Source organism: Diceros bicornis, chromosome 13, assembly GCF_020826845.1.
Source record: "Diceros bicornis minor isolate mBicDic1 chromosome 13, mDicBic1.mat.cur, whole genome shotgun sequence".
Taxonomy (NCBI): domain Eukaryota; kingdom Metazoa; phylum Chordata; class Mammalia; order Perissodactyla; family Rhinocerotidae; genus Diceros; species Diceros bicornis.
In genome coordinates this window covers 42,599,347-42,625,922 of record NC_080752.1, presented here as the reverse complement: position 1 = coordinate 42,625,922, position 26,576 = coordinate 42,599,347, and the positions used below count along the sequence as shown (strand labels likewise).

General features: G+C 54.0%; 1 protein-coding gene across 3 annotated transcripts; it reads right to left on the bottom strand.

The window, feature by feature from the left end:
* Positions 1–103: 103 nt before the first annotated feature.
* On the bottom strand, positions 104–24,670 carry ZDHHC18 (zinc finger DHHC-type palmitoyltransferase 18). Of its 3 annotated transcripts, XM_058553344.1 has the most exons (10): positions 24,338–24,670; positions 19,733–19,893; positions 9,240–9,389; positions 7,536–7,673; positions 7,365–7,413; positions 6,793–6,895; positions 5,141–5,253; positions 3,867–3,966; positions 1,425–1,502; positions 108–848 (listed from the first exon to the last, which is right to left on the bottom strand). In XM_058553344.1, exons 1-9 carry the CDS (start codon positions 24,616–24,618, stop codon positions 1,461–1,463), a joined length of 1,137 nt encoding a protein of 378 aa, XP_058409327.1. In that variant the 5' UTR covers positions 24,619–24,670; the 3' UTR covers positions 108–848; positions 1,425–1,460. The 3 variants fall into 3 exon arrangements, with proteins under 3 accessions (XP_058409326.1, XP_058409327.1, XP_058409328.1); XM_058553343.1 differs by having other exon boundaries at positions 104–1,502; XM_058553345.1 differs by lacking the exons at positions 108–848; positions 1,425–1,502 and having other exon boundaries at positions 1,963–3,966; positions 24,338–24,668.
* Between the last annotated feature and the right edge of the window lie 1,906 nt (positions 24,671–26,576).

Below are 26,576 nucleotides of genomic sequence, written 5' to 3'. Positions count from 1 at the left end.
AGAACAGCACTGACCAGCTGGAACAAAGCTGGCAGTGAGGGTGAGCCAGATGTTCTTCTGCACCCTCATCACAGGCCCCACCCCTGGGCCCAAAGTAAAGGTGGCACCAGACAGCCAAGGGTATGGCAAGAAGAGGGAAATCTTTATTTTGGTTAAAAAAGGTACAGGACAGCAGACAAGCACCCCCAGTCGTGGGCTCAGTGGAGGTTCCTAGGCCCGACCCGGTTTCCTTTAGTTCCTCTGAAGAACACAGGGCTGTCAGAGCTCCCTCAGTGCTCGGAGCACAGAGTACAAGCATCCTCCTCGCGTCCTACCTACTCCGGGTGAGGGGGGAAGGGACCGTGGGAACAGCGTCAAACCAGTTGTGCTTAGAACAGTCACCAAACTTGTTCAGCAGCGTCAACAACCATCAACACCCCAGACGGCTCCTGAAGAAACCTGCTCAGCTCGACTGTGGCTATGCCTGATTCTGGGGGGGCAGGCTGTAAGGCAAGATTCCTAAAGACTCTTGACACCTTACAAATCTGGGGAAGGGGAAATAAAGTGGAGGAGGGGAGGGCGGATTTCAGCATGGTATTACATCATTGTGCTGACAGCTGCGTTATGGCTTTCTACACTCTGGCCAGCGTGGAGGGGTGGGGCAGAGAGGCCAGCCCTTGCCCCCTGTGGGGGTGCCCTAGAGAGCACACGTATGGGGCAGGTTTGGGGGCAGACCCTGGAGGCACAGACGGTGGCAGATGGGCCACAGGTTAGGCAGGTGGAGGTGCCGGGTGCCTGGCTCCCCCCAGGCCACTCCTGGAGAGGCAGAGAACAGCGGTCCTCAGGAGGTCCTTAAGCCCCCGCACACACTGGAGATCCCGGGCAGGACAGCAAAGAAGGAGAAGAGAGAGGGTTAGCGGGAGTGGGAGGAGACAGCAGGCCTGCAGGGGTGCTGCCTGGGACAGGTGCTGCCACAGATCTGCTTCTTCCCCACAGCAGGGCCAAGGCTCAGGCAGCAGGCAACGCAGCAAAAGAGAAAACGGGCAGGTGAGAGGAAGCTCAGCAGGGACAGAGAGCCGGGACATAAGCGTTAGTCATCGAGGGCCCCTGCACACAGGACACCACCAGAACAGGCCCACGCACCTCGGAGCAGGGACGCCATCCTCTCCCCAACCTCACCCTTCACCTCCTGCTCCAGCTGGAGAGCTGCTCTGCGAGAAGCTACTTCCTCAGTCCAGAGCAAGGCTGGGCTCTTAGCCCTGCCCCCACACCCCATCCTTCTGCTTACGGGGGAGCCCTGGGGGCCTACCACCGCCAGCACACACACCGCACCACGCACCAGACAGATGAATGGGCTCCACGGGGTGGGCGAGGCATGCGATGAGGATGAGATGGTGTGTGAGGGGAGGGGGCAGTGCTGGCCGACAGGGGAGATACGGTCTTACCAGCTAACCCTCTGCAAAGAGGCCTGTTAGCTCCCCTCAGGCTGTGCAGGAGATGGCAAAATCCTGACAGGTGTCCTCCTGGGGGAGATACCAGAGAGGTGGGCCAGTGTTATGCGTTGTCTGGCTGGGCCCTGCTGTCCAGGCGGGGGTGGGGGCCAGGGAGGCTCTGGCTCTCAAACCGGAATCTAGTGTTTCATAAACATTTTCCTAGCTGAGCAGTCACTGGGGGTCAGACAGGAAAGACAGCAAGGAAGGAGAGCTTGGGGGTCTCCAAGCCCGCGAGGCAGGGGGAAGTAGAGGGGACAAAGAGGGGACAGGATGGCCTTCTTATATGCCTATGGGGACCTAGCCACAGCCCCCTCTGCTCTGCCTCTAGCAGACAGACTCCAGCCAGGAGAGGAGACCTTCGGCCAGATCCATGGGCTGCCTGCCTTCTCTCTGTCTCCCCGGAAAGCCCATGTTTTGCTGAACGAAGAGAGGGCTGCTGGCTGGGGCCTCAGCAAAGGAAGAGCAAACAAAAGCCAAACCAAAGCAAATCAACTCTTAAAAACAAAAGTTTTATTACAAGCAGGAACAAAGAATACTGGCTTAAATAAAAGGCAGGTGGGAGTCCCCTCCTCTAGCCAGCTTCCTCCCCACCTCCCAGGGCCCCTGCAGTATGGCCCATGCCCTGAGGCTGGGCCGAAGCCGTTTCTCCCAGAGGGAATCCTCTGTGGCTGCCACTTCTCAGCTGCCTGTGACCCACTAACCTCGGGAGCAAGGAAGGGCAAGATGTGGGGACTTCCTATGTCACTTTCCAAGGGCTGATTCAGCCCACTTGGAGGGTCAAAGAAGGAGGAGAGAGGGACAATTTCCTATCTATTTGCGTAAGAAACTATAGCTCCCAGCAGAGGAGGGACATCCTCTGAGCTTCTGGCCCAGATTTAGGCCAACCTTCACTCGCTGCTTGGCCCACCCTGCTCCTTCCTTCCTTCCTTGTCTCTGGATGGAGGCCCCCAGTTGGCAGAGACTCCTTGTCCTCTAGCCCCCATCACTGGGTCCCATGCTCAGAGCTTGGAGGAGGGGGTGTGGCTTGTAGGATGGTAGCAGCTCCCCAAAGCCATTACCCTATCCACCACACCTGGTCTCAGCCTGCCTGGGCAGGTCCCAGCTGGAAGCCTGACCTGGGGGCTAGGTGGCAGGGGGTGGGGCGGGGTGTGGCTGAGTCCCCAGCCACTGGTTGTCTGAATTCCGGGGAGGAGGAAAAGATAGGAGGATGGGGGCTGAGCCGCAGCGGGAGCCCAGGGGTCTCTTGTGACCAATCCACACACTCCTTGTCCCCATGGCTCAGGCTGTTCCTGCTGCTGCCGGCTGACACCCGAGGGAGATGTGGGGAAGTGGGAGCCAGCCACATTCATACAGGGGCACACATGACACACACACACACACTCACTCACAGCCAGAAGGTCTCTCGTAATAAACTTCTGAAAACCAACTTGCCTCCTGATAACCCTTAACCTGGCACTACACGGACAGCAATGTGGCTGACTTTTTTTTTTTCCTTCTTCTTCCATTTTAAAAATGCTATGTAGAAAAGAGGTCTATAAAATTGTGCAAAATACCCAGCATTAATAAACCCGTTTCAAGTATTGCCAGCATGAGTATAACCCGCCCATCCCCAGACCTGACTTGAGAGGTGGGGGGGCTAGGCTGGGGTCCCTTAGAAAACCCTCCATGGGCAGAGAGAGGGCAAGGCCCCCACTTCCCAGTGTGCTGCCCAGGAATCATGCAGGAGTGAGGTCTTGGGTGCCTGGCTGGCTGGTTTGGCTTCCTCTGACACAGGCTGCTCCCCATGCACTCCCAACTCTGCCCTCTACCTGGAATCCCAGCTCTATCCTATTGGCCAACTCCGTACAAAAAAAAAAAGAAAAACAAAAACAGAAGATCAATGATCATTACAAAAAGAATGGAGTCCACAAATCACAGCAGCCCACAGAGGCGTCCTCTCCTACAGCCCGCTGTCTGAGCAGACTGCTCACTGGTGCTGCTTCACCCAGGCCCCTGGCTCAGCAAGGCCCAGCGGCTCCCCCAACCGGGAGGCGTTGCACTCAGTCCGCACCCTCACTCACACGGGGCTTGCCCTGGCACAGGCAGAGGCTTGGCATGGTCCCCTTGGTGGCCTCAGGGGCCCTGGCCTCTCTATTCTGTCACTCCTGCCACTGATCAGCTGGGGGTATGTAGGGCCCAAGGTTTGGGGAGCAGAGGGTACAGCCATGGAACAGTGTGGGGAAAGCCACGCAGGGTGGGAAATAAATACGAAAAGACTTGAGTCTTTGGCAGCTCTGCTTTCCTCGGGTGGAATGGGGAGGGTCCCAGCACGTGTGGAGGGTGGCAGGTGAGTGCGGAGGGGCTGACAGGCCAGCAGGTGGCAAGTACTGAGCCCTTTCAGGGGTGGCCTCCTACCATGCTGGCATCAGGCTTGGCTCCGCAGGCTGGCTCGTCACTTCTGATGGGCGAGGGCAACACGGTGTCGGACTGCACAAACCCCCTCCGGTCAATCAGGCTTCCAAAACATAAGGGGACACATGAGGGCCCTGCCCGACTCCAGAGCTCCAGGCCAGGGGCTGGATGGCACAGTCCACCTCCCAGCCAAGGAAAGACCCAGCCCTAGAAAGGCTGAGGAAAGGGGAGTTGCTCTCCAGTTGGGGACTCAAGACCCCTCTCTTCCGGAAAGGCCCACTCTGCACCCTGGACACCTGGCTTTTGGTCACAGAATTTATTCACTGTTAATTCAAACTGGGCCACCTTTCTGTCTGGCTGCCAAGAAGCCAGGCTGTGGGTAAGGGGGAAAGCAAGCATGAAAGGGCATTTGGAGATAGTGCGATTCCTATTGTCCCAACTGTCAGTCCCCCCATCCCACCTGTGACAGGCATATTGGGCGGAAGGAGCGGAGGACAGTGTGGGGAAGTCTAGTTCGCCCGCAGTGTCCACCGCAATTTAACTCCTGTTCTTGCGCTCTGGCGCCCCCTGGTGTCGGGATGGATGGAGCGCTCCCCAGCAGGGCTGAGCCACCAGGGTTCTCTTCAGCCAGGAGGGAGGAGGGAGGCCCCATCCAGCCCCACCATCAGCACCAGAAGGGCAGCGTTGTACAAGCATGGCCAAAACATTAATTGTGGTTATCCCTGGGAGTAACATTACATGTGATATCTAATAGTCTTCTTTTTTATATTTTATACTTAATTTTTTCTACAATGAGCACGTGCGATTCACGTAATTAAAATTTACAACTCGGGGCCGGTCTGGTGGCACAAGCGGTTAAGTGCGCGCGCTCCACTGCGGTGGCCTGGGGTTCACCGGTTCGGATCCCGGGCGCGCACCGACGCACTGCTTGGCAAGCCATCCTGTGGCGGCGTCCCATATAAAGAGGAGGAAGATGGGCATGGATGTTAGCCCAGGGCCAGTCTTCCTCAGCAAAAAAAAAAAGGGGGGGGGAGGATTTGCAGATGTCAGCACAGGGCTGATCGCCTCACAAAAAAAAAAAAAAAAAATTACAACTCTCCACATAATTCCTTTACATGACAAATGCCCTTAGTGCGTTCAGCAGGGGATGGTGGACAGAGGGCATCTGTGGTGTGGGGAGAGGCCTGCTGATTCCAGAACCTCTTTGAGAGGTGTGGACTCACTCCCACTGGCCAGGCCAGGCCCTGTGACCTCCCCCCTGCACCCCTCTGGCTTACCTGGGAGGTAGGGGGCCACAGAGCACAGCACAGCAGTTGGTGATAATACTTTTATGGCTGTAGGGATTGACGGAGGCCTCACCGCCCCTCTTGCTGGACCATGACCCTTTGATCTACAAGCAGGAAGGAGGTCTGGGTCAGGCACTTCCCTTCATTTTGCTTTTCTAGGACGTCTAGAGGCTGGGGAAAACCAGTGAATTCTGAAACCAATTCTGGCTAGACTACGGAGCAGACACGTCTTTAACCCAGGCCATTCAGTGAGAATGTGGGTGACTGCTGGATGTCGAGGGGCACCCAGCAGAGAGCAGGAGGCCCCAACCAGCACAGACAGAGAAGAGCCAAAGAGAAGCCTCAAAAGGAAACTTTTTGGGTACTTCCTCCCTCTTCTGGTCAGCCACCTAAGAGGTGGGGTAGGACAAGGGCACAGGGCTCAGGCTGACCTGGCTGTGAACCCTGGCCCTGCCACTGACTCACTGCATGACCCTGGACAGATCACCACTTCTCCAAGTCTCGATCCTCAGCTGAAGAACAGGGAACTCGCTGAAAGTGCTGTTGGGGCGTTAGATGAAATCCTGCCCATTGCTAGCTCTGTAGAGCCAGCTGTGGAAGGCACAGAGGAGTTCAGTGGTAAAGGATACCTGCATGACTTTAACCCAGAGTTCTCCAAACTTATTTGGCCATAACACCCCTTTTTGCTTATTAAACCCTAGTAATATCCTGCAGAATAGCACCCGGGAAACCACCTTGGGAGATGCTGGCTGATGTCATTTCCACTCTGTACCAATCACCTAGCACAAGATCCCACATCATGTGTTAAGTTTTGTTTCTCTGAATGACAGGCTGAGGTCAAAGAATGTATTCTCTGTTGGTCCATGGGCCTCTGAGCAGTATCAGATGGCAGGCCCTGGACCAGATGTTCTCCTTTGCTTTTTTATTGTTTGGGAGGACAGGAAGGGGAGGTCGGGTCTGGCCCAGGGCGGGGCACACAGAGGGTGCTCAAACAATGCTTACTGCTGTAGGTCTGCAAGGCAGCAGGTAGGGAGGGTCGATGGAGACTCCTGGTCCCGTCCTGGCTGCCCCTCCTCAACAAGGAGGCCTCAGGGAGCCCCAGAGACACTGAGAACAGTCACATCTCTGCTGCCCACAAGTGCAGTGTGTGGGGCACAGCAAGTATAGCCATGGCTTCTGGGCGCAACCCTGGCTCTGTCCCTTCCAGCTGTATGACCTTGGAGCAAGTCACTCGGCCATCAATTGGAGAAAAAGCATCCCTGTTCCTTGTGCCTCAGAGTTGGCAAAAGGACCCCAAGAGATGGTGGGAACTAAAAGAACTCTGGAAACGGTAATGTGCGAGCCACATGTAACAACTGTCATGCTGTGAGTGCTGCTCCTGTGGGGTTAGGAAGAAAGTGACCTGGGGGCCCCAGGAGCCTGACCGAGGGGCCAAGGCATGTGGGGGCCTCAGAAGCCTGCAGGGGGTCTCCCAGAGCCGAGCTGTGAGCACTGGAAGAAGATGTCTGGCTGCCTGACGTCTCCACCCACGTCTCCAGCAGTCCGAGAGTCAGGGCCGCCCTGGGGCTGCTCCAGGCTCCCTTAGCCCTGCCCTCTTCTGAGGATCCTGCCCAGGAATGAGGGGTTACGCCAGCCTTACTCACGTCTTCATTAGTTGTCAGGTTGGAGGCGACGAGGTAAGTGTGAAACCCTGAGAGGCCCAGGATGGACCAGATGGAGAAGAAGCAGATCACCAACTCCAGCACAGTGAACAGGGCAGTCAAGGACCCCACGGGATCAGGGCTGGGAGCCTCGCCTGCACTGGGAGTTGGCCACACCCAGCCTCTCTCACCTATCCTTCCATGCAGCTATTTCCCCAGAAAGGAAATAAGTTTGTAACCTTCCTGTGGCCCAGTCACCAGTTCTCAGCAGGAACACCTCCTGGACCCCAAGGCGGGTTCAGGAGCCTCACTTCAAGAACACGAGGAGCCAAGGGAGCTTGGTGTCTTAAGGGAAGACAGGGACTGAGGATCCTGAGAGTTCTCGGCCACCCCAGCCCCACAGCAGCCCATGAGCTCTCACCTGCGCATGAAGAGAGCAGCTGGTATAGGGGATTCTAGAGGACAAACACCGGTTCTACACCATTCCCCTCTGTTTACAGGATGAGGTGTGGGCACCCGCCCCAGTGAAGGGGCCTCGGTTCCCACCAGGGTTTCCACTAGCCCACAAAGGATATCTCGCTGGTGTCTCCTTCAGAGTGGAGAGGAAGTTGCTTCCCTGAGAGCCTGGGGGGGAAGAAACAGGAGAGGGCACGGCTCAGAGGGACAGTGACCACAGCCCCTTAACCTACCTGGCTGGGCTTGCTGGCCAGCTCCTCCTGCTCGTCCCTGCCCCCAGCCCAACTCACGCAGTGTCAGGTGGGTGACCACGCAGGCAAAGATGAAGGCCGTCAGGAACGAGAGGGAGAGAATAAACGCATAGAAGAAGCGGTAGTTCCGTCTCCCCACACAGTTGCCCACCCAGGGGCAGTGATGGTCAAACCGCTCTGGAAAAGGACCAGAGGAGATGGGTTAGTGCCGGCTGGGCCTATGGCCAGCACAGGTGTTTGGAGGCCTCACGCCACAGCTGGGGCCTTCCTACCCACTCATTCTCGCCACACCAGCCGACCCTCAGTTCCTCGGACACTCCTGCTTCTGGTCCTCTGCGCACTGGTTCCCACTGCTTGACACATTCGTCCCCATCTCTTTGTCACTTTACCTGGTTGAGGGTAATTCTTCCTTCACATCTCGGCTGCAAAGCTACTTCCTTAAGAAAGTCTCCTCCTACTCCAGACAAGGGGAGGGCCCCTGCTACCTGCCTGTTGCCCTGGCCCTTATCTTCTGCAGCACTTTGCCCACGTGTGTTTACACACCTATTTATAATGAGTGGACTGGCCAATGAGCCCTGCTCGATTGTAAGCTCCATGAGGGGCCTGTGCTGGCCTCACACAGAGCTGAATCCCAGGGTCCAGCAGTGCCTGGTACAAAGAAGATACACAAAAAGTACTTCTCGTCTGGCCTCCAACCCCGGCCACATGTCAACAACCAAGGATCCCTGTGCCCTGCTCTAAAACTAGCTGCCCAGGGACAGCTGGGCTGCTACATACAGAACACGTGGAGAACGGGCATCAGGGGCCAGTCAGAGACTGAGCTCACCCCAGCGCTATGTCACCAGGTGTGGGGTCACACCCAGACTGGAGAAGAAAGTCCCTTGTGGGAATGTGGGTCACAAGCCCGTTGCAGGCTTCACGCCAAGACCAGCGCCCTTCACAGGGGGTGGGTGGGGCAGATTCTCAGGCTTGAATGACGCCCACTGAATCACCCACTTCTCTGCCTGCTGTCACGGGGTGTTCCCCATGGTTCTCTTGCTCAGGGAGCGCTGAGCTAGCGCAATGAGCTCACTACCCTGGGGACTGCACAGTCACCGTGGCTCAGCTCCCCTGGGTCCTCTTGTATAGCGTTTCCCTTATGACACCCTCCTAGGGGCACACCCTTGGTCCCTGTCAGAGCTGCCAGGCCTCTGGAGAGCAGAGAGAGGGGACAAAACGGCCTCTGACTCCCCAGTGACCACTTCAGTTGTGGGTCAGGAGCTTAGCTTCCCAGCCTGGCTATATCCTCTCCACTTCACCAGCTTAAACTCCTCTGTTCCCAGATTCTTGTCCCTCCCAAACCTTGGGAATCAGATCAAAGTCTTTCAGTATAGTTGGCCCTGGGCCACTGGATGGTAAATCAGTCTCTTGCTAGCCCAACTGTATCTAGAATATTATTGCTCCAGTCTCTGGTTACTGGGAACTTGGACCTCAGAGGCCTGGGAAAAGAGTTCAGGGCCTCTCTGTGTCTACCCCACACTTCAGAGCTAGGGGGAAAGAATGCACTAATCCTGGGCTGAAACCAAGACACCACTGGTCTCACTCAGAGCCTCTTCCCCGGTCCCTCCTCAGTCAGAGCAAATCTGGGTGAACCGGCCCTGGATATTTCAGACACAACCCCCACCCCCACGAGTGACTCCCCTGTCTCCAGGGCTCCGTCTCTCTCAGGGCTCCCCGTATCCCTCCCTGCCGCCTCCCACTCACCCACACAGTTATCGCAGACGCTGCAGTGTGAGGTCCGGGGCGGCCGAAACATCTTGCAGGTGAAGCAGTACTTCAGCTTCACCATCTGCCCATTGATCATCACCTCCCGGGTCCGAGGCGGTGGCCGGTACGTGGAACTGCCTGTGTTGTCTGAGGGTGGGAAGAGAGAAAGACGGGGGATGTCCAAGCCCAGAGCTAGGAGCCCCAGCCAGGGGGAAGCCACTGCTGCCTGGCTGGGACAGGAGACGCCTCAGGGAAGCTGTTTCTGGAGAACAATCATTGGGTAAAATGCTGGCCTAACGTGGGGACAAATACTAAGAAGAGCTACCCCACGCTGAGACCTGCTGTGTGCCAAGCACTGCGCTAAGGCTTTCCACGCCGGCTCACACACCGCAGGCCTGACGCCACTCTGAGGAGGGCTAGCAGAGGAGGAGGCCCCGGGAAGGCCGAGTGAGGTTTATTTGTATCTGCTCACGCCCTGATCTCAGTTCCAGTTCCCCGGAGGTTCAGGAGACAGAGGGACAAAGCAAACAACGCTATGAGGAGACAATCAGATCCAGAAGGGGGGACACATAGAAGACCACTGGCCTGATCTCTAAGAAAAGTCAGTGTCACTTGCAAAAAGAGAGCCGAGATGGTTCTAAATTAAGAAAGACTTAGGAGATGTAAACAAATGTAATGCATGATCCTAGATTGGATCCTGTTTTGAAAAACAAAACAAAACACAGCAACTGGGCTGGCCCCGTGGCTGAGTGGTTAAAGTGCTGTGCGCTCTGCTTCGGTGGCCCAGGTTCACGGGTTCGGATCCCCGGCATGGACCTACTCCACTCATCAGCCATGCTGTGGAGGCGTCCCACGTACAAAATAGAGGAAGACTGGCACAGATGTTAGCTCAGGGCTAATCTTTCTCAGCAAAAAAAAACAAAAAACAAAAAACACAGCAACAAAAGACATTTGGAGGGCAACTGGAGAAAAATGACTATAGATTCAAAATTTGGGAACTATTAATTTTCCTAGATGTGATAATGGAATTGTGCTTATGGACAAGGCTGTCCTTGGATTTTGAGGATATATGTTGAAGTTTTTATGGGTAAAGTGTCTATGATGTCTATAATTTACTATGAAATGGTTTAATAAGAATTATATATATATAGTCATGTGCTGCATCATGACATTCCAGTCAACGACGGACCACATATACGATGGTGGTCCCATAAGATTAGTACCATTCAGCCTAGGTGTGTAGTAGGCTGTACCATCTAGGTTTGTATAAGTACATTCTGTGATGTTTGCACAATGATAAAATCACCTAAAGACGCATTTCTCAGAATGTATCCCCGTCGTTAAGCAATGCATGACTGTATACGTATATATATGATACAAATAAAATACACGAGTAACAACTATGAAATCCAGGCTGTGAACATATAGGAATTTGTTGTAATAATTCTTCCCACTTTTCTGTATGTTTGAAATTTTTCATAATAAAAATGTTAAGAGAAAAAGAAATGCAGAGATATATCATATTCATGAATTGGAAGAGTCAATATTAGAAAAGGATTTATTCCCCCTAAATTAATCCGTAGATTCACCATAATCCCAGTCAAAAATCCCTGTAGGTTTTCTTTTTTGTGGAATTGACAAACTCATTCTAAAATTCACGTGGAAATGCAAAGGGCCAAGAATAGCCAAGGCACTCTTGAAGAACAAAGCTAGACGATTTATACGACTGGATATAAGACATATGATAAAGCTATAGTACTTAAGACAGCCTGGTTTGGGTGCAAGGGTAGAAACGCTGACCAATGTAACAGCGAAGAGAATCCAGAAACAGACCCAACATGTCTGTGATCATGTGGTTTATGGCAGAGGCAACACTGTGGTGCCATGAAGGAAGAGGGTCTTCTCTCCATAAACAGTGCTGGGTCCACTGGATGCACAAATGTATCTGCACCCTGCCTCCCACCAAACGCAAATTCAATTCTAGATGGATTGCAGCTCTAAACGCAAAAGCTTTGCATAAAAAAAATAATCAGAAAACCACTTCACAACTCCGGAGTAGACAAAGATTTCTTAAACAAGGCACAAAGGGGCTGATCACAAGAGAGCAATTTGATAAACTGCATTACATCAGCATTAAGAACTTCTGTTCATCTAAAGATATCATAAAAGAATAAAAAGGTGACCTTAAAGACAAATACCATGTGATTTCACTCACATGTGGAAGATAAACAAACACACACACAGATATGGAGAACAGATTAGTGGTTACCAGAGAGGAAGAGGATGTGGGGGGAGGGCAAAGGGTAAAGGGGCACATATGAATGGTGACGGATGGAAACTAGACTTTTGGTGGTGAACACAATGTGGTCTATACAGAAACTGAAATATAACAATGTACACCTGAAATTTACACAATGTTATAAACCAATGTGACCTCAATAAAATAATTAAAAAAATAAAGTGACCTTCAGAGTAAGAGAAGACATTTAGAATATGTTTATCTGACAAAGACAAAGGATTTATATCCAGAATATATAAAGAATTCTTAGGGGCAGCCCGTTGGCATAGTGGTTAAGTTTACACGCTCGGCTTTGGTGGCCCGGCGTTCGTGGGTTTGGATCCTGGGCGTGGACCTACACACCGTTCATCAAGCCATGCTGTGGCCGTGTCCCGCATACAAAATAGAGGAAGACTGGCACAGATGTTAGCTCAGGGACAATCTTCCTCACCAAAAAAAACAAAAAGAATTCCTATATGTCAGGAAGAAAAAGTCAGACAACTGAATTCAAATGTGGACAAAAGATTCAGGGGCTGGCCTGGTGGTGGAGTAGTTAAGTTTGCATGCTCCACTTTGGCAGCCTGGGGTTCACAGGTTTGGATCCCGGGCACAGAGCTATGTACCACTTATCAACCCATGCTGTGGCAGGCATCCCACATATAAAGTAGAGGAAGATGGGCATGGATGTTAGCCCAGGGACAATCTTCCTCAGCAAAAAAAGAGGAGGATTGGCAACAGATGTTAGGCTCAGGGCCAATCTTCCTCTCACACACAAAAGATTCAAACAGGCATTTCATAAAAGAAGCTATCCAAACAGCTAATAACACATGAAAAGGTGCTCATACTCATCAGTCATCAGGAAAACGCAAATTAAAACCACAGACCCTCTTCAGGACTAAGAGGAAAGCTACTGGAACCCTTATTGGATTCCCACAGGCCCTCCCCAACGCAGAGGGGTGCCCAAGCCTCTCCCCCAAGGCAAGGAGGGAACTCCCACCAGTACGTTCTGGCCCTGGCAGCCAGGCTGCCTCGTCTCTACAACTCTGAGAAAGAGGAAATGATGCTCTGCACACACAACTTCCTTAGGCTGCCAAGAAGCGGAAGAGAGGAGAAAGTGTAGCCCCGGAGGAGGGTGCCACCCAGATGCTGAATGAAAGCCACCAACTGCAGGGCCGTAAACGAGTTAGGTCAAGGGACGCCTTTTGGGGATGCCCCACAGAGGCTGAAGCCCCCGGCAGGAAGACAAGCAGCTGTCCCACTGCTTATTCTCAGATCAGACAGTGCTGACCAGTCACCGCCCTGGACTCAGCCTCAGAATCCTCCTCAACGCACTCCTCCCAGCAGCCACTACCAGTGGTAGCCTGTCAGTGCCTGGAGCAAGTCCATTTGCCGTGCCTGACCAGAGGGCTCAAGCCTCTTCAGTTTCAATAGAGGTGGGGCCGGCCCTGTGGCATAGCGGTTAAGTGCGCACACGCCACTGCTGGCGGCCTAGGTTCGGATCCCGGGCGCGCACCAACGCACTGCTTGTCAGGCCATGCTGTGGCGGCGTCCCACATAAAGTGGAGGAAGATGGGCACAGATGTTAGCTCAGGGCCAGTCTTCCTCAGCAAAAAGAGGAGGATTGGCATGGACGTTAGCTCAGGGCTGATCTTCCTCACAAAGGAAAAAAAAAGGTTTCAATAGAGAAAAACAATTTTTAAAGTGTATTGACATTCCCTGTCTCACTCGACACACAAAAAATGCTCTGGGCTGGCAAGGGGCTATGTGCCCTCATTTTACAGATGGAGAAGCCGACTTCACACCAGGAGTATAAGGTGCAGCTGAAATTAGAACTCTCATCTTCCAAGGCATTCATTCATTTGTTCATTCTTTCAAACACTGGCATCTACTAGGTCAAGATACTGTACCAGGCCTGGGGGTGGCAAGTGAGGAGAGAGTAAGCGGCAGGTAGAGACAGATGAGTCAGATATGCTTGCTTGTCCACCGAGTTCAGAATATACTTGTGGAAGAAATGAAGGAATTAAGAGGGATAATAAGAGATGTTACCCCTGTCCTAAGGGAATCTAAGACCTACTCCCGGGATCTTTCTGCTTCAGACTTTCCTCAAGAAGTAAAAAGGCGCCCTCCCCTAGTGAGGCCCTCCTGCTGCCTTCCAGGTGGGAAACTAAAGCCCCCAGGAACACGGTAACGAGGGGAAGGCTCCTCCTCACTGAACGGCTAAGAGAAGACAATGAACCTCTCACACCTTCCTCCTGACCAAGGGCGTGCTACGGGTCTCTCCACCCAAACACAGCCTGCAAGGAGCAGGCAGGCTTGCTGCGGTCAGAGCCTGGACGGCTGGGGCGGGCCATGAGCTACGGAGAAGGCTTTAGCGAGGGAAGGCTGGGCACCTCTACCCGCCCTGCTAGGCCCCGACTGTTGCCCTTCTTTTTTTTTGTGAGGAAGATCAGCCCTGAGCTAACATCTGTCCAATCCTCCTCTTTTTGCTGAGGAAGACCGGCCCTGGGCTGACATCTGTGCCCATCTTCCTCTACTTTATATGGGACGCTGGCACAGCACGGCCTGACAAGCGGTACGTCAGTGCGCACCCGGGATCTGAACCCCGGGCCACCGCAGTGGAGCGCACGGACTTAACCAGTACACCACCAGGCCATCCCCAGACTGTTGCCCTTCTGACTGTTGCCCTTCCCTTGTCCCCACCTGTGGAGGAAACAGCTGCGGGGCCGTGGTCTCCCCCGCTTCCAGCCAGCTCAAGGTCAGCCACAGTGCCCAGGCTGTGAGTGCTGGGTCACTGTAATCCCCACCTGACCACTTCTGTTCATTCCAGAGGTTTATGGAGCCTCTACCACATCCAGGCTTCGTGGTAGGCCTGGGGATACAGGAAGAGCTCAGCTTGAGAGCATAGGGAGCACAGAGAAGTGGATAATTACAGAGTCAGTGTAAGAGGCACCGTGAGTCAAGTGTGGGGACTCTGGGGACAGTCTGCTCTCATTTTGAAACCTGGCCTGGCCACTTGTTAGCTTGTGCTTTGAAGAAGCTGCTCAACTTCTCTGAGCCTCAGTTTCCTCAATGGGTCATAATATTATCAACCTTGTAGGATGATGGTGCGAATTAGAGATGTAAAGGTCTAACCCATAGCTAGTCAGTTAATGGTATTCCTGGTGTCTCTACCCATCACCACAGAACACAGGGAATATGTGGGGCTGGGGCGGGAGGCAGCATTCAAGGGAGCAACAAAAGATGACGTGGCAATTAAGCTGGATAAGAAAGAATGAGATCGTGGGCTCTCTGGGGAGGAGGGCATGGCAGTAGAGATGACTGAGTGAGCAAAGGCACTAGAGGCATTAACCTGCACAGAGGGGCTAGGGGCGCCCGGAGTGGCGGGAGGGAAGGGTGGGCTGGAGCTTGCCTTGCTCCTGCAGGCAGGTGCGCCTTAGTGGGCAAGTTTTCAGGAAGGTAGGAGATGATTTGTTGTTTTTAGGAAGAGATGATCTGTTTCCTGGCTGTGACACTAAGTAACACTGAATCACATGATGAAAAAGTTATTCCCATTTCTACTCTCTTTCAAGTCTTTGACTCCATCAAGGGGAAAAGTCTCGACTTTTAATACCTAATAATACCCGTGATCTTCACAGGCCTCAAAGAGACTGCTTTCCACATGCAACTGTAACTATCAAGAATTCCGTAACATTGTTACGTTCTGTTTTTACCATTATCTTCTACTTAGAGCAAGTGGCTTTCTGCTTACAGGGGTGATATGAATTTTCCTTGCAAAATGCATTTAAAAGCAAGCCATTTAAAGGACAATACTAGGGCCAGCCCCATGGCTTAGCGGTTAAGTGCGCGCGCTCCGCTGCTGGTGACCCGGGTTCGGATCCCGGGCGCGCACCGACATACCGCTTCTCCAGTCATACTGAGGCCACGTCCCACATATAGCAACTAGAAAGATGTGCAGCTATGACATACAACTATCTACTGGGGCTTTGGGGGAAACAAAAAATAAATAAAATTATTAAAAAATAATAATAATAAAGGACAATACTAGACAAATGAAGGTACAAGGAGAGACGCAGAAAGGGCAAAAATCATGACGGCTGTACTCCAATGGCCAAGTTTCAGGAAATGCTGCTGAGGGCACTAGGGAGTCACCCAAATTCTGAGCCAGGGAGGGCTGGGGCCAAATCTAGGCCTTGGAGAGACAACTCTGATTAAAGGGAGAGACAACTCTGATTGAAGGGAGAGGCCAGATGTCGGGGCCTGATCAGCAGAGTCCTGAGCCAATCCAGGTGGAAAATGAGGCAGGTCAGGAGCCAGCCCTGATGGCCTAGTGGTTAAAGTTCAGTGTGCTCTGCTTGGGTGGCCGGGGTTCGCTTCCTGGTTGCGGAACCACACCACCTGTCTGTCAGTTGCCATGCTGTGGTGGCGGCTCACATAGAACTAGAAGGACTTACAATGTGGATATACAACCATGCACCGAGGCTCTGGGGTGGGCAAAAATATACATATTAAAAAAAAAATCAGGCAGGTCTGCCCTGGGGCATGGGCTTCAGAAGGACCTGAGGGGAGACATCCTGGAGACAGACAGGATGCGGATGGTGACCTGCTGTGTGGTGGCGAAGAGAGAGGCAGCCTTTGTGTGTCCTGTGAGCTGTAACCTATCTAGGCAAGTGTCTGTCACTAGGATTTGGATGTTTCTATCGTCTCCCATAAGACCAGGAGCCTCCTGGGGGCAATGTTCCCACCTCTTTTCCAACTGCCCAGAGCGCCTGGACTCCATGTGGCCCTGCAGGGCGATCCAGCTGCACAGCTCCCCGATGAGAAGTCAGGATCTCGGACCAGGGTAACCAACAGCCCTGGTTTGCCTGCGACTGAGGGGTTTCCCAAGACATGAGACTTTCAGTGCTAAAACAACAGGGAAAACTGGGAGGAGCTGGTCACCCCCCCCAGACGGTCCTTGCACAGTTGGAGCCCTGGGCCAGACGCTGTTGGGTTCGAGTTGCTGGCCGATGGGGCCACGTTGAGAAGCTCACACCAACTGCATGGGCCCAGGCCCAGGTAATCAGTTCACATTTATATGAACAGCACCACCCACCTCAGAGCCGGCCCCCAACCTTCTCGAAAAGGCTCTGTGACCTTAGTCCTTTTCAAGAAAATCTACTTCACCTTGATTAGAAGCCTCCTGGCTACACCCCCAAATTTGGCTGCTGTTCAAGTTTGAGAACTCAAAGGCCCCAAAGATGCCACTTTCCAGGCTTGGCAACTGCTCTCAAAGGAAAGTCTCTGACCTTGACCCTCAGGCCCCACAAAACTAACTCCACCCCATCCTCCAACAGGAATTTCCTGAATTCTCTGAAGTACTCCCCGTGTTCCAGCCAACATGGCCTGCTCAAGGTCCCATACCTGTCCCTCCTCCTTCCCACTCTGTCCTCCCCTCCTTCTGTTCCATCTGCGGGAGGGCTCCCTTCATACATCTTCCTGTGCTTGAACTCCACCCCAACTTCAAGGTTCAGCTCAAGGCACCTCTCCATGAAGCCTCTCTGTATCCTCCAGGCAGAAGATGCTCCTGGTTTCTATGGTCCTCTTCCAAAGCCTGACCTCTGGCCAGTCAGGCCTTCCTCCTTGGCCTGAACTAGCTTGGAAAACACTAGAAAGCAGGGTTCACATCAGATTTCGTTTTTGGCCCCCTGCAGTCAGGAGTCAGCATATAGAATTAACACATAAATGGTCAAACCCGTAATGCCTAATTGGGAGACGTTCCAACTGCCTCTCAACCAGTCACCTGGGCACAGCAAGGAGGGCCTCCGCAGAGGCTCGTCCACTCATCACTGAGCCTTCCACGTGGCAGACCAGGTGAACAAGAAACTCACAGTCCAGGAAAAGGCTGCTAGGCCTGCTTAACAATTCCGTACCAAGAGGGAAGGACAAGCAATGCCATGGAAGGTCTAGCCCAACTGGGCTCATGAAGGCTTCCCAGAGCCCGGGACACTTGAGTCGAGACATAAGGATGAAGGGGGTGTGGCCACGTAAGACTGGGGCTGTGTCCCCGCGGCCATCTCAGAAGAGAAAGCAAGAGGTTTGGGAGTCAGGCACACACTCCGTCTCCGCACCTCCACTCGCCAGCCGGGTGACCACCTGCCTCAGTTTCTGCATCAGTCCAGCCAGGCTGCTGTGAGGATTTGTGGGGATAACGGATGGGAAGCACTCAGCACATGGTCAAGCTCTCCCCAAACACGGGGGATTATTGTCAGTACTACCCACACAGCTCACAGAGGCCAGAGGATTCCAGGCGGCCGGACCACTGAGGCCAGGCTGAGCTGGACAATAATCCTGCCTCCCTCCCCCGACATGGAGGGAGGAGAAACGGAGCTGCTGCTGAGATTCCTGCTGCCAGGTAGACAGGCCCAGGTCAGACTGTGGGATTCTTTGTTTTTTAATATTGCTTATACATTTATTTGTGAATTAAATATTTATCAAGTATCTGTTTATGCACAGGACCCAGGCTGTGGAAGATACACAAGATACTTTTTTGTTTTTTTTGGTGAGGAAGATTGGCCATGAGCTAACATCTGTTGCCAATCTTCCTCTTTTTGCTTGAGGAAGATTAGCCCTGAGCTAACATCTGTGCCAATCTTCCTCTATTCTGTACATGGGACGCCACCAAAGCATGGCTTTTATGAGCGGTGTATAGGTCCGCGCCCAGGATCTGAATAGGCGAACCCAATCGCTACTCCACCGGCCAGCCCCAGACTGTGGGATCCTGAAGGAGCAGAAGCTGAGAGCCGAGTGGCGAGTGGCCCAGGGGTGCAAGGGGGAAGGAAGCTGGATGCAGGCAGAGGAAGACAGCAATGAGGGCGTGGCTGAGGATGGGCCTGGGCAAAGGAATGAGGCAAAGATCAGATAGAGAGCGAGAGAACATCCTCTCTCCTCCTGCCTGCCCTGCTGAGCTGCTCCCGAGAACTAGTGGAATGACTTCCAGTGATGGACACAGCAGAGCTCTGACATTTACAGGCCACTAGGTCTCTTCAGGGCCAGGTGGGTATTTAAAAGCCTGTCTGACAGTCACCATGTTAGGGGAAGGAGCCAACCACGGACCGGAAACCCCTGATGTGTGCAAATACCCACATCACTTCTCAGCAGGAAGGAGCTAGGGTGGAGCAAGCTGAGATTAAGGCCCTGGCGCCGGTGCCCAGCCACCCAGGGGAACCCACACAGCAGTCTGGGAGGAATCACGGGCCACTGGGGGTGCCTGCCGGCACAGGTTCTTTCTGGCCACACTGGCCTTCCTGCCGTTCCTCAAACACACCGCCACTCTGAGCTTTTGCCTTCACTGTTTCCAGACCACTTATTACTAGCTCCATCGCACCATTCAGGGCTCATCCCAAGCGCCACCTCCTCCAACAGGCCTCCCCTGACCACCTAATCTAAACCAGCCCACTCCCCCCACTTACTACACTCTTGCCCCAGATACCCACACGCTCAACCTCTCATCTCTGCAGGTCTTTGTGTCTTTGCTCAGATGTCACCTCCCTCATGAGGCCTTCCCTGACCACCCTGTTTAAAATCATACGCCCTCCCCCAGCTCTCATCCTCCCTCCCTGCTTTCCTCTTCTCTGTCTGACACCCTAGATATTTCATTGTTTACTGTCTTTCTCCTCCCGCTGGAATGTCAGCTCCGAGAAGGCAGGCACTATTGTCAGATTGTTCACTCTGTATCGTCAGCATCTAGAAAAGTGCCTGGCATACAGAAGGGGCTCAATAAACGTCTGATGAGTGAATGAATAAGTGTATATGAATGTTTAAAAGCAAGAGCTCTGGTCAGACTGCCTGGGGCCTCATCCCAGCTGTTCCACTTACTGCGTGATCTTGGACCCATTACTTAACTCTCTGAGACGCAGTTTAATCCATCAGTAAAAGAGAATAACAACAGTACCTACATCATAGGATTATTGGGGAGTAAATAAGATCATGCATATAGAGAGGTGAAAACAGTGCCTGGACCCCAGTAAGCCTCAGCACCGTGCTGGCCTTCATTTCTTGCTTGTTGATTTGCTCACTTGTTTATCATCTGTCTCCCCCACTCTAGTGTCAGCTCCGGCCTGCCCTACTCACTATCGTACCCCCAGTTCCTAGCATAGTGTGGGAACGGGAAGTCAGGCCTCCTCTCCAATCAAGGAGCTGGGAGACAGAGCTTCAGCTGGAGGAGGAGCCTCACCAATCTGTTTCTCCAGGGCGGCTGCCTCACAGACGGTGGCCCGGGGCAGGATCCCAGGGTCGGTGAAACTTGTCTGCAGCAGGCAGCTCATGACGAAGAAGAAGAGGATGGCAGCGATGATGGGGATGGCGAGGGTCAGTTGGCGGGCCAGGAAGGGACAGCTAGAGGGAGAGAGAGAGGGAGAGAGATGAGCAGATAGCCCAAGGGCTCCCTGGGACACAGAGCCACAGCATTAGGCAGGTGTTGTCACCCCAGCAAACACCACAAGCTTGAATAGGGCCTCCCCCTGAGGCAGAGGTACAGCCCCTAGGTAAGTGCAGCCATTTCCCCATCAGTGCCTAGAGCAGACATCACTAACTGATCCTTGTACTTTCCACCCCTGAGCCCATGGCAGATGTGATCAACAGATCCCAGCTCTCTTAACCCGTGCATCGCTGCAGCCTCAGAATCTTTCTTAGCACAGAGCTTCAGGCAGCCACTACCAATGAATTAGATTGTCACTTTACATGAACCATCCATGACAACGTTCACTCATTCATTCAGCCAGTCACTCACTCCACAAATATTTACTGAGGTCTTCTCCATGCCAGACAATACCTTCAACAAGCAAAAGGAAGAATGGCAGTGAATAAGACAAGAGTCTCCCGCTCCCTCAGTGAGGCTTATGGTCTAGTGGGGAGAACAGACATGTAAACAGAGAATTGCCACACAGGGCTTTGCGTGCTCTAATGTGGAAAGGGAAAGCAGCAAAACAGTCAGGACAGGCTTGCTGAAGGAGATGACGCCTAAGCTAAAACCTGAAGAATGAGTAGGGTCAGCCAGGTGAAGGGGCTGGGGGAAAGAGCATGGTCCAGCCACTGCCATTGTCACCCGAAGGGTGGCATTCCAAGTCAGTTCCATCAGGCCCCCTGACCTTAGGGCTGGGAGAATATCCTGTGCGCAGGTCTGACTCTGAGGCCTGCCCATACTATTAACCACCATCCTCCGCTGCCCAGCCTCCCAGAGCCAGAGTGGTACCTGATGGGGTGACGGACTGGTATTTGGGAGATGACCAGCTGCTGGGAGGCACAAATCAGCCAAAGTTCCAGGAGCTGGCACAGTAGCAGGGAGCACACCTGTGGGCATCTACACACTGCTTCTGGAGCCACCATCGTCAGAGGCTCTGGCCTTCAGAGAGGCCCTTGAGGAGCAGAGTCTGCCAAGGCCAATGGCTCCAAGTGGGCCATGTTTCCCTCCAAACACCTCTGTGCTCTTCAGGTTCGAACCTCAAACAGAGCCAGGCCCTCCATGTCACCCACATGACAACCCAACCAGTTCACGTACAACCAGACTTCTTGGGGGATGAGAAGACTTGAAGTCTGAGACTCATAGAGCTCTCAGAAATACCAAGTACTAGCCCCCGGATTTTACAGAGGGGGCCTCTGAGGCCCACAGCCAGATCCAAGGTCACCCAGCCAGCCAGTGACAGGGCTGGGGTCTTCGGACTCCCAGCAAATGCTCTGTCCATTCATCCAACAAATAGTTACTGTATTGAGCACCTACTACATACCCGGCCCTGTTCTAGGCACTGAGAATACCACAGGGAGGAGAATAAAGTTCTGCTCTCATGGAGAAGACAGGCAAGAAAGTATACAGACAGGATGTCAGAAGGTGGCAAGTGCTTTAGAGAACAGTAAGTCAGTGCAGAGGAGATAGGAGGGAGGGGGTGGTTTGCTATGTTATAGGGATGGTCAGGGAAGGATGGAACAAAGTGAAGGAGTGAGCGATGAGGCTATCTAAAGGAAGGGTGTTCCAAACTGTGCAAAGGCCCTGGGGTAGGTTTGTGCGAGGAGGACAATGTACCTGGAGGGGAATGCACAGGGAGATAGTAGGAGGAGATGGGGACAGAGAGGAAGCCCATTATCAGGCTCTTATCCTGAGAGCCAGGGAGGACTCAGATCTGACTTAGAATTAAAGGGGCACTCTGGCTGCTGTCTGGGGGTGGGAAGTAGGGCAGAAGCAGGGCGGCCTGTGCAATAATCCACAAACCACAGAATGGGGCACACCATTCTCAGCAGGAAAGGCCCTAGAGAGCCACCTTTACCTTTCCCCAGAGCAATGGGAGAGTGTCAGCACCTCTCATCCTCCATGCCCTCACCAACAGGGTTCTCATGCACCAGGTCCCTGCTGACCTTTCACCCCAGTCCAGACCCACGGGAGCTCTTGGCCCGAACCCAAACTCTCCTGCCTACTCCATCACCTCAAGTGAGGAGGAGAGAGACAAAGGCCAGATGATCCACAAGCTCTCCCCAAACCGAGAAGTCCTCACTTCCTCCCTCTCTGGGGGCAAACCTGTCACCAGCAAAGATAGTCACTCAGCCTAGAGAAGGTCCTGCCTCTGAACTGACCAAATCCCACAGCGCAGGGTCACAGGGGCCAACCACGGCAAGCACCACTTCCTCCCACCTCGGCTGCAGCCTGCCTGGGCAGACATGAGCGAGCCCGGGGGATACTGGAAAAGGCACTTTCAAAACACCCACGTGGGCCGGCCCAACGAGGTGGATCTGAAACTCAGCCCAGGGGCCGTGCTGGGGGCTGGGGGCTCTCCAGAGCCTCTGCTTGTGAAATTATCCTGGAACTTTTTATCCACCCTAACTCAGAAAGGAAGGGCAAAAGGGAGAAGCTAATTTGTAGGAAGTCCTCATCTTGCTTCAAGGGGAAACCCAAAACTGCAGATACGTGATCTGGCAGCTGGAAAGGGCACCTAGGGGCTGCGTCTTTGTGGCAGCCTTATCATGGCCACAGGGCCTTGGGAAGGGTTTTTGGTGAAGACAAGTAATAGCAGCAGACAGCATTAAATGCTTGTTACCGCTAAAAGCTTATGTGTGACTTCATGCCACCCTGATGACAACCTTAGAGGGTGGGTACTATTATAAACCTGTTTTATAGATGAGGAAACTGGGGCTCTGAGAGGTGAAGCGGCTGCCCCGAAGTCACGCAGTTAGTGGGTGCTGGAGCTAGGATTTGAACCAGGTCTGTTGGCTGCAGAGATGGAGTTCTTACCCACACTGTATAATTAACTAAGACCACAGAGGATGGAGAGAACTAGGAGGGGAAGGTGGGGCTCACGCAGCACGGGGTGGGTTTGCGTGTGTGTACACGCGGGTGTGTGTGCGAGGAATCATACAGCAAGTGGATCAAGCTAGAGACCAAGAGTAGAGTGGAAAACTTCTGATACGAATATGTGACCTGCTACAGTGACAGGCATCTCTCCCTCCATCCATAAAATGGTGATAGAGTGTGGGCCAATCCTGGGTCACCAGGGACATGAAGAGGTCAAAAACCCATGGGGGCAAATGCGACCTGTCACACGCAAGTACCCCGGATGTTCTTGAAAAATAACAAGGCATTACTGCAGCTGTTCCTGCCGCGGCACAGGCCAGAGGGATGCTCCAGAATGCTGAGAAGGGAAGGAAAGCCAGGAGGTCAGGAGCTGGGGGGCAGGGCCTTGGGAAATGGCTGAGGGGACAGGAGGAGGCTGATGGGTGGACAGGAAGCTCTGGAGCAACTGAGGAAAGTGCTAGAGAGGGAAGGGGTGGCCTGAGAGACCCAAAGATGTTTGAGGGAAGACTGTTTGAGGGCCTACGGTGAGAACGACAGAGGGTCCGAGAGTTAGAGAGGTGATGGAGCTGACCCTAGAGGGACCCTGGAGGGAAGGGAGAAGATGGTTTGGAAATTTGTGGTGGGAGTACATAGTCAAAGGACACGGAAGAGGGCTGGCCCCGTGGCTTAGTGGTTAAGTGCACGCGCTCCGCTACTGGTGGCCCGGGTTCAGATCCCTGGCGCGCACCGACGCACCGCTTCTCCGGCCATGCTGAAGCCCGTCCCACATACAGCAACTAGAAGGATGTGCAGCTATGACATACAACTATCTACTGGGGCTTTGGGGGAAAAATAAATAAATTAAAAAAGTTAAAAAAAAAAAGGACACGGAAGAAATTCAGAGGTTGTCTGGAAGGGCTATAAAGAAAAGATGCCTCAAGGGGCCAGAAAGAACCTGGAAGATGAGCAAGAGGTGGTCCAGGGGATAGGTAAGGGCGAGGGGATCGATCCAAGGAGCTGGGGAGGCCTGGGGAGCAGATTCTGAGCCGACAGGGGTCATGGAGGGGCATGGGAGGGCGGTGTTCCTGGCAGAGGCTGGCAAAGGCTGGGTGCCAGGGAAGGATGGGGGTGCCAGGGTGGGGCCAGAGAGGATGGGGTGGCTGGGAGGGGAGGAGGTGACCAGCGTAGATGGGGTATCCAAATGGGCAAGGGAGGACAGGCGGAAGGGACCAGGGGGAGGGGACCAGGGAGGACGGATAAGAGATGTGCAAGGAGACTGGAGAGGCCTGAGGGCAGATTCTGAGAGGCAGGGAGGATGCAGGCCCGGGAGAAGCAAGGAGGAGAGGGTGCCTGGCAGGTGCTGGGAAGGATGGAGTGCCCGGGAGGTAGGAGAGGATGGGGTGCCCAGCAGGGGACCAGAGGCGCTGGAGTGCCCGTCAAGGGCGGGGAAGGTGGGGTGCGCGGCAGAGGGCGGAGGGGATGGGGCCCCTGAGGGGGCGGGGCGGGGGGCGCCGGCGAACTCACTCGAAGACGAAGAAGAGGACGGTGGTGGTGAGGATGAGCAGCAGCGTGAGCGCGAAGACGCCGCCGTGGCCGGCCAGCATGAGGCGGCCGCCGCAGTAGAAGCGGTTGCGGCCCGGGAACACCTCCCACTTGCGCCGTGGGCGGCGGCCGATGCTCCCGCTGCCGCTGCTGCTCCAGCGCGGCGCGGCGGCGGGCGGCGGGGGCCCGGGGCCCGGGCCGGGGGGCGCGGCGGGCGGCGGGGCGGCCCCGGGGCTGATCTGCTGGTACTCGCAGTCCTTCATGCGGCCGGCCGCGGCCTCAGCTCCGCGCCCCGCGGGCCGGCCGCGCAGCACCGGGACCCGGCCGAGCGGCGGAGGTGGCGGCGGCGGCGGTGCGCGGCGCTCGCTCGCTCGTTCGCTGGGGGCGGCCCCGCCGCCGCCCCGCCCCGCCCCGCCCCCGCCCGGCGCGGCCTCCCGCCGCAGCGCCCCCTCCGCCTGGGCCCGGGATGGCGCTCGGGCGCCGCGGCCCAGTCCGACCCGCGGCAGGGCCCTGGCAGTCCGTGCCGCTCCCTGAGCCGCCTGGTCCCTTCTGCACGATGACGGGGCGGTAGATGCGCTCTTTCTGTTCTTTGGCAATCAGACCATTTGTTGGGCGGCCCCTGTGCGCCGGGCACTGTGCCAGGCGCCGAGATTCGAGCAGCGGACTTCGTGATCTGCGTCTGGCCGTCTGTAATTCCAGGGCCCCGCTTCACCCGTCTCTGAGGACTGACTGGACAGGCATTTGGGGAGACAGGCAGGGGTGGGGGTTGGGACACAATCGGCTTTGAAAGCCAGGGGCCTGTTAACTACTCACTTGAAGTTCCAAGTGCCCAGGGGGTGTGTGTGGCACCTCCTCTGGCCTCCCTGACCCAGCTCTGTGATTTGGACCCAGACCCAGGGTTTCCTAGATGTCACCTAATGTAGGGTTGATGCTACAGGACCCCAGTGTTTTTCAGGAATTCTGAGTGTATTTGTTTTCTATTGCTATGTAGCAAATTACCACAAATTTAGCAGCTTAAAACAACACACATTATTATCTCACAGGTTCCAGGTCAGGAGCCCTAGTATAGCTCAGCCGAGTCGTTTGCTTGGTGTCTCAGAAGGCTGCATTCTTACCTGGAGACGCAGCTGGGGAAGAATCCACTTGGGAGCCCATTCAGGTTTGGTGGCAGAACTTATTTCCTTGCGACTGTATGACTGAGGGCCTGCGATTTTTGCTGGCTGTCAGCTAGAGGCCTCCCTCAGGTTCCAGAGGCCATCTGCGGTTCCTAGAAGCCCTGTGGGCTTCTCCAGCATAGCCGCTTGCTTCATCAAGGCCACAAGGAGAGTCTCTAGCTCCAGTCTGCGAGGACAGAGTTTTATATAGTGTAACCTATTATGTATGGGGAGGGACATCCCATCACTGTTGCCTGTTCTGTAGGTTAGAAGCAAGTCGCAGGTCCCACTTGAACTCAAGAGGAGAGGATCACACAAAGGTATGAGTACCAGGAGGCAGGAATCATGGGTCACCTTAGAGTCTGTTCACCACACTGGGCTTACTGACAAACCTAAGGAAAAGTATAGGAAAAGAGAACTGGAGACTAGGATAGGAGAGAGTAAGAAAAGAAGACAAAATACATGATGTGGACTGGTAGAAAGGCAACAACAGTGACCTCAAGGATCACTAGTTGTTACACCTGCCAAAGGCCACCAAGCCATGCCCTTGGTGCCAAAGATTCTGGATTTGGTGAGCCTCCCCTTGAGTGAACCACGTTGTGGGCTTCCTCCTCTCTTGCTCCTTGGCTCTGGACATACTGGTTCCAGTACAGATTCCTGCTGTCCTGTCCCAACTGGGTCCTCTCGCAACCCTACACCTTTTCTTGCTTCTTGTCACTTTACAGAAACCAAAACTATCCTGCTTGATTTTCAGCTTCCTTCCTCTCTTCCTCATAATTTCTCTCTATTTGCATCTGTCCTTTCCTCTCATCTTAAAGATGTGGGCCTCCTGCCCATGGCTAACCTTCCACTCATGTCTTGTCTCTCTTCCTGTTCATCGAGACTGCAAACACATGCTCAGTTCTCCTCTGTCAATTAAAAAGCAAAGCTAAGGGGCCAGCCCTGTGGCCTAGTGGTTAAGTTCGGTGCGCTCTGCTTCAGCGGCCGGGGTTCTGTTCCCAGGCGTGGACCTACACCACTTGTTGGCAGCATGCTGTGGTGGTGACCTACACACAAAATAGAGGAAA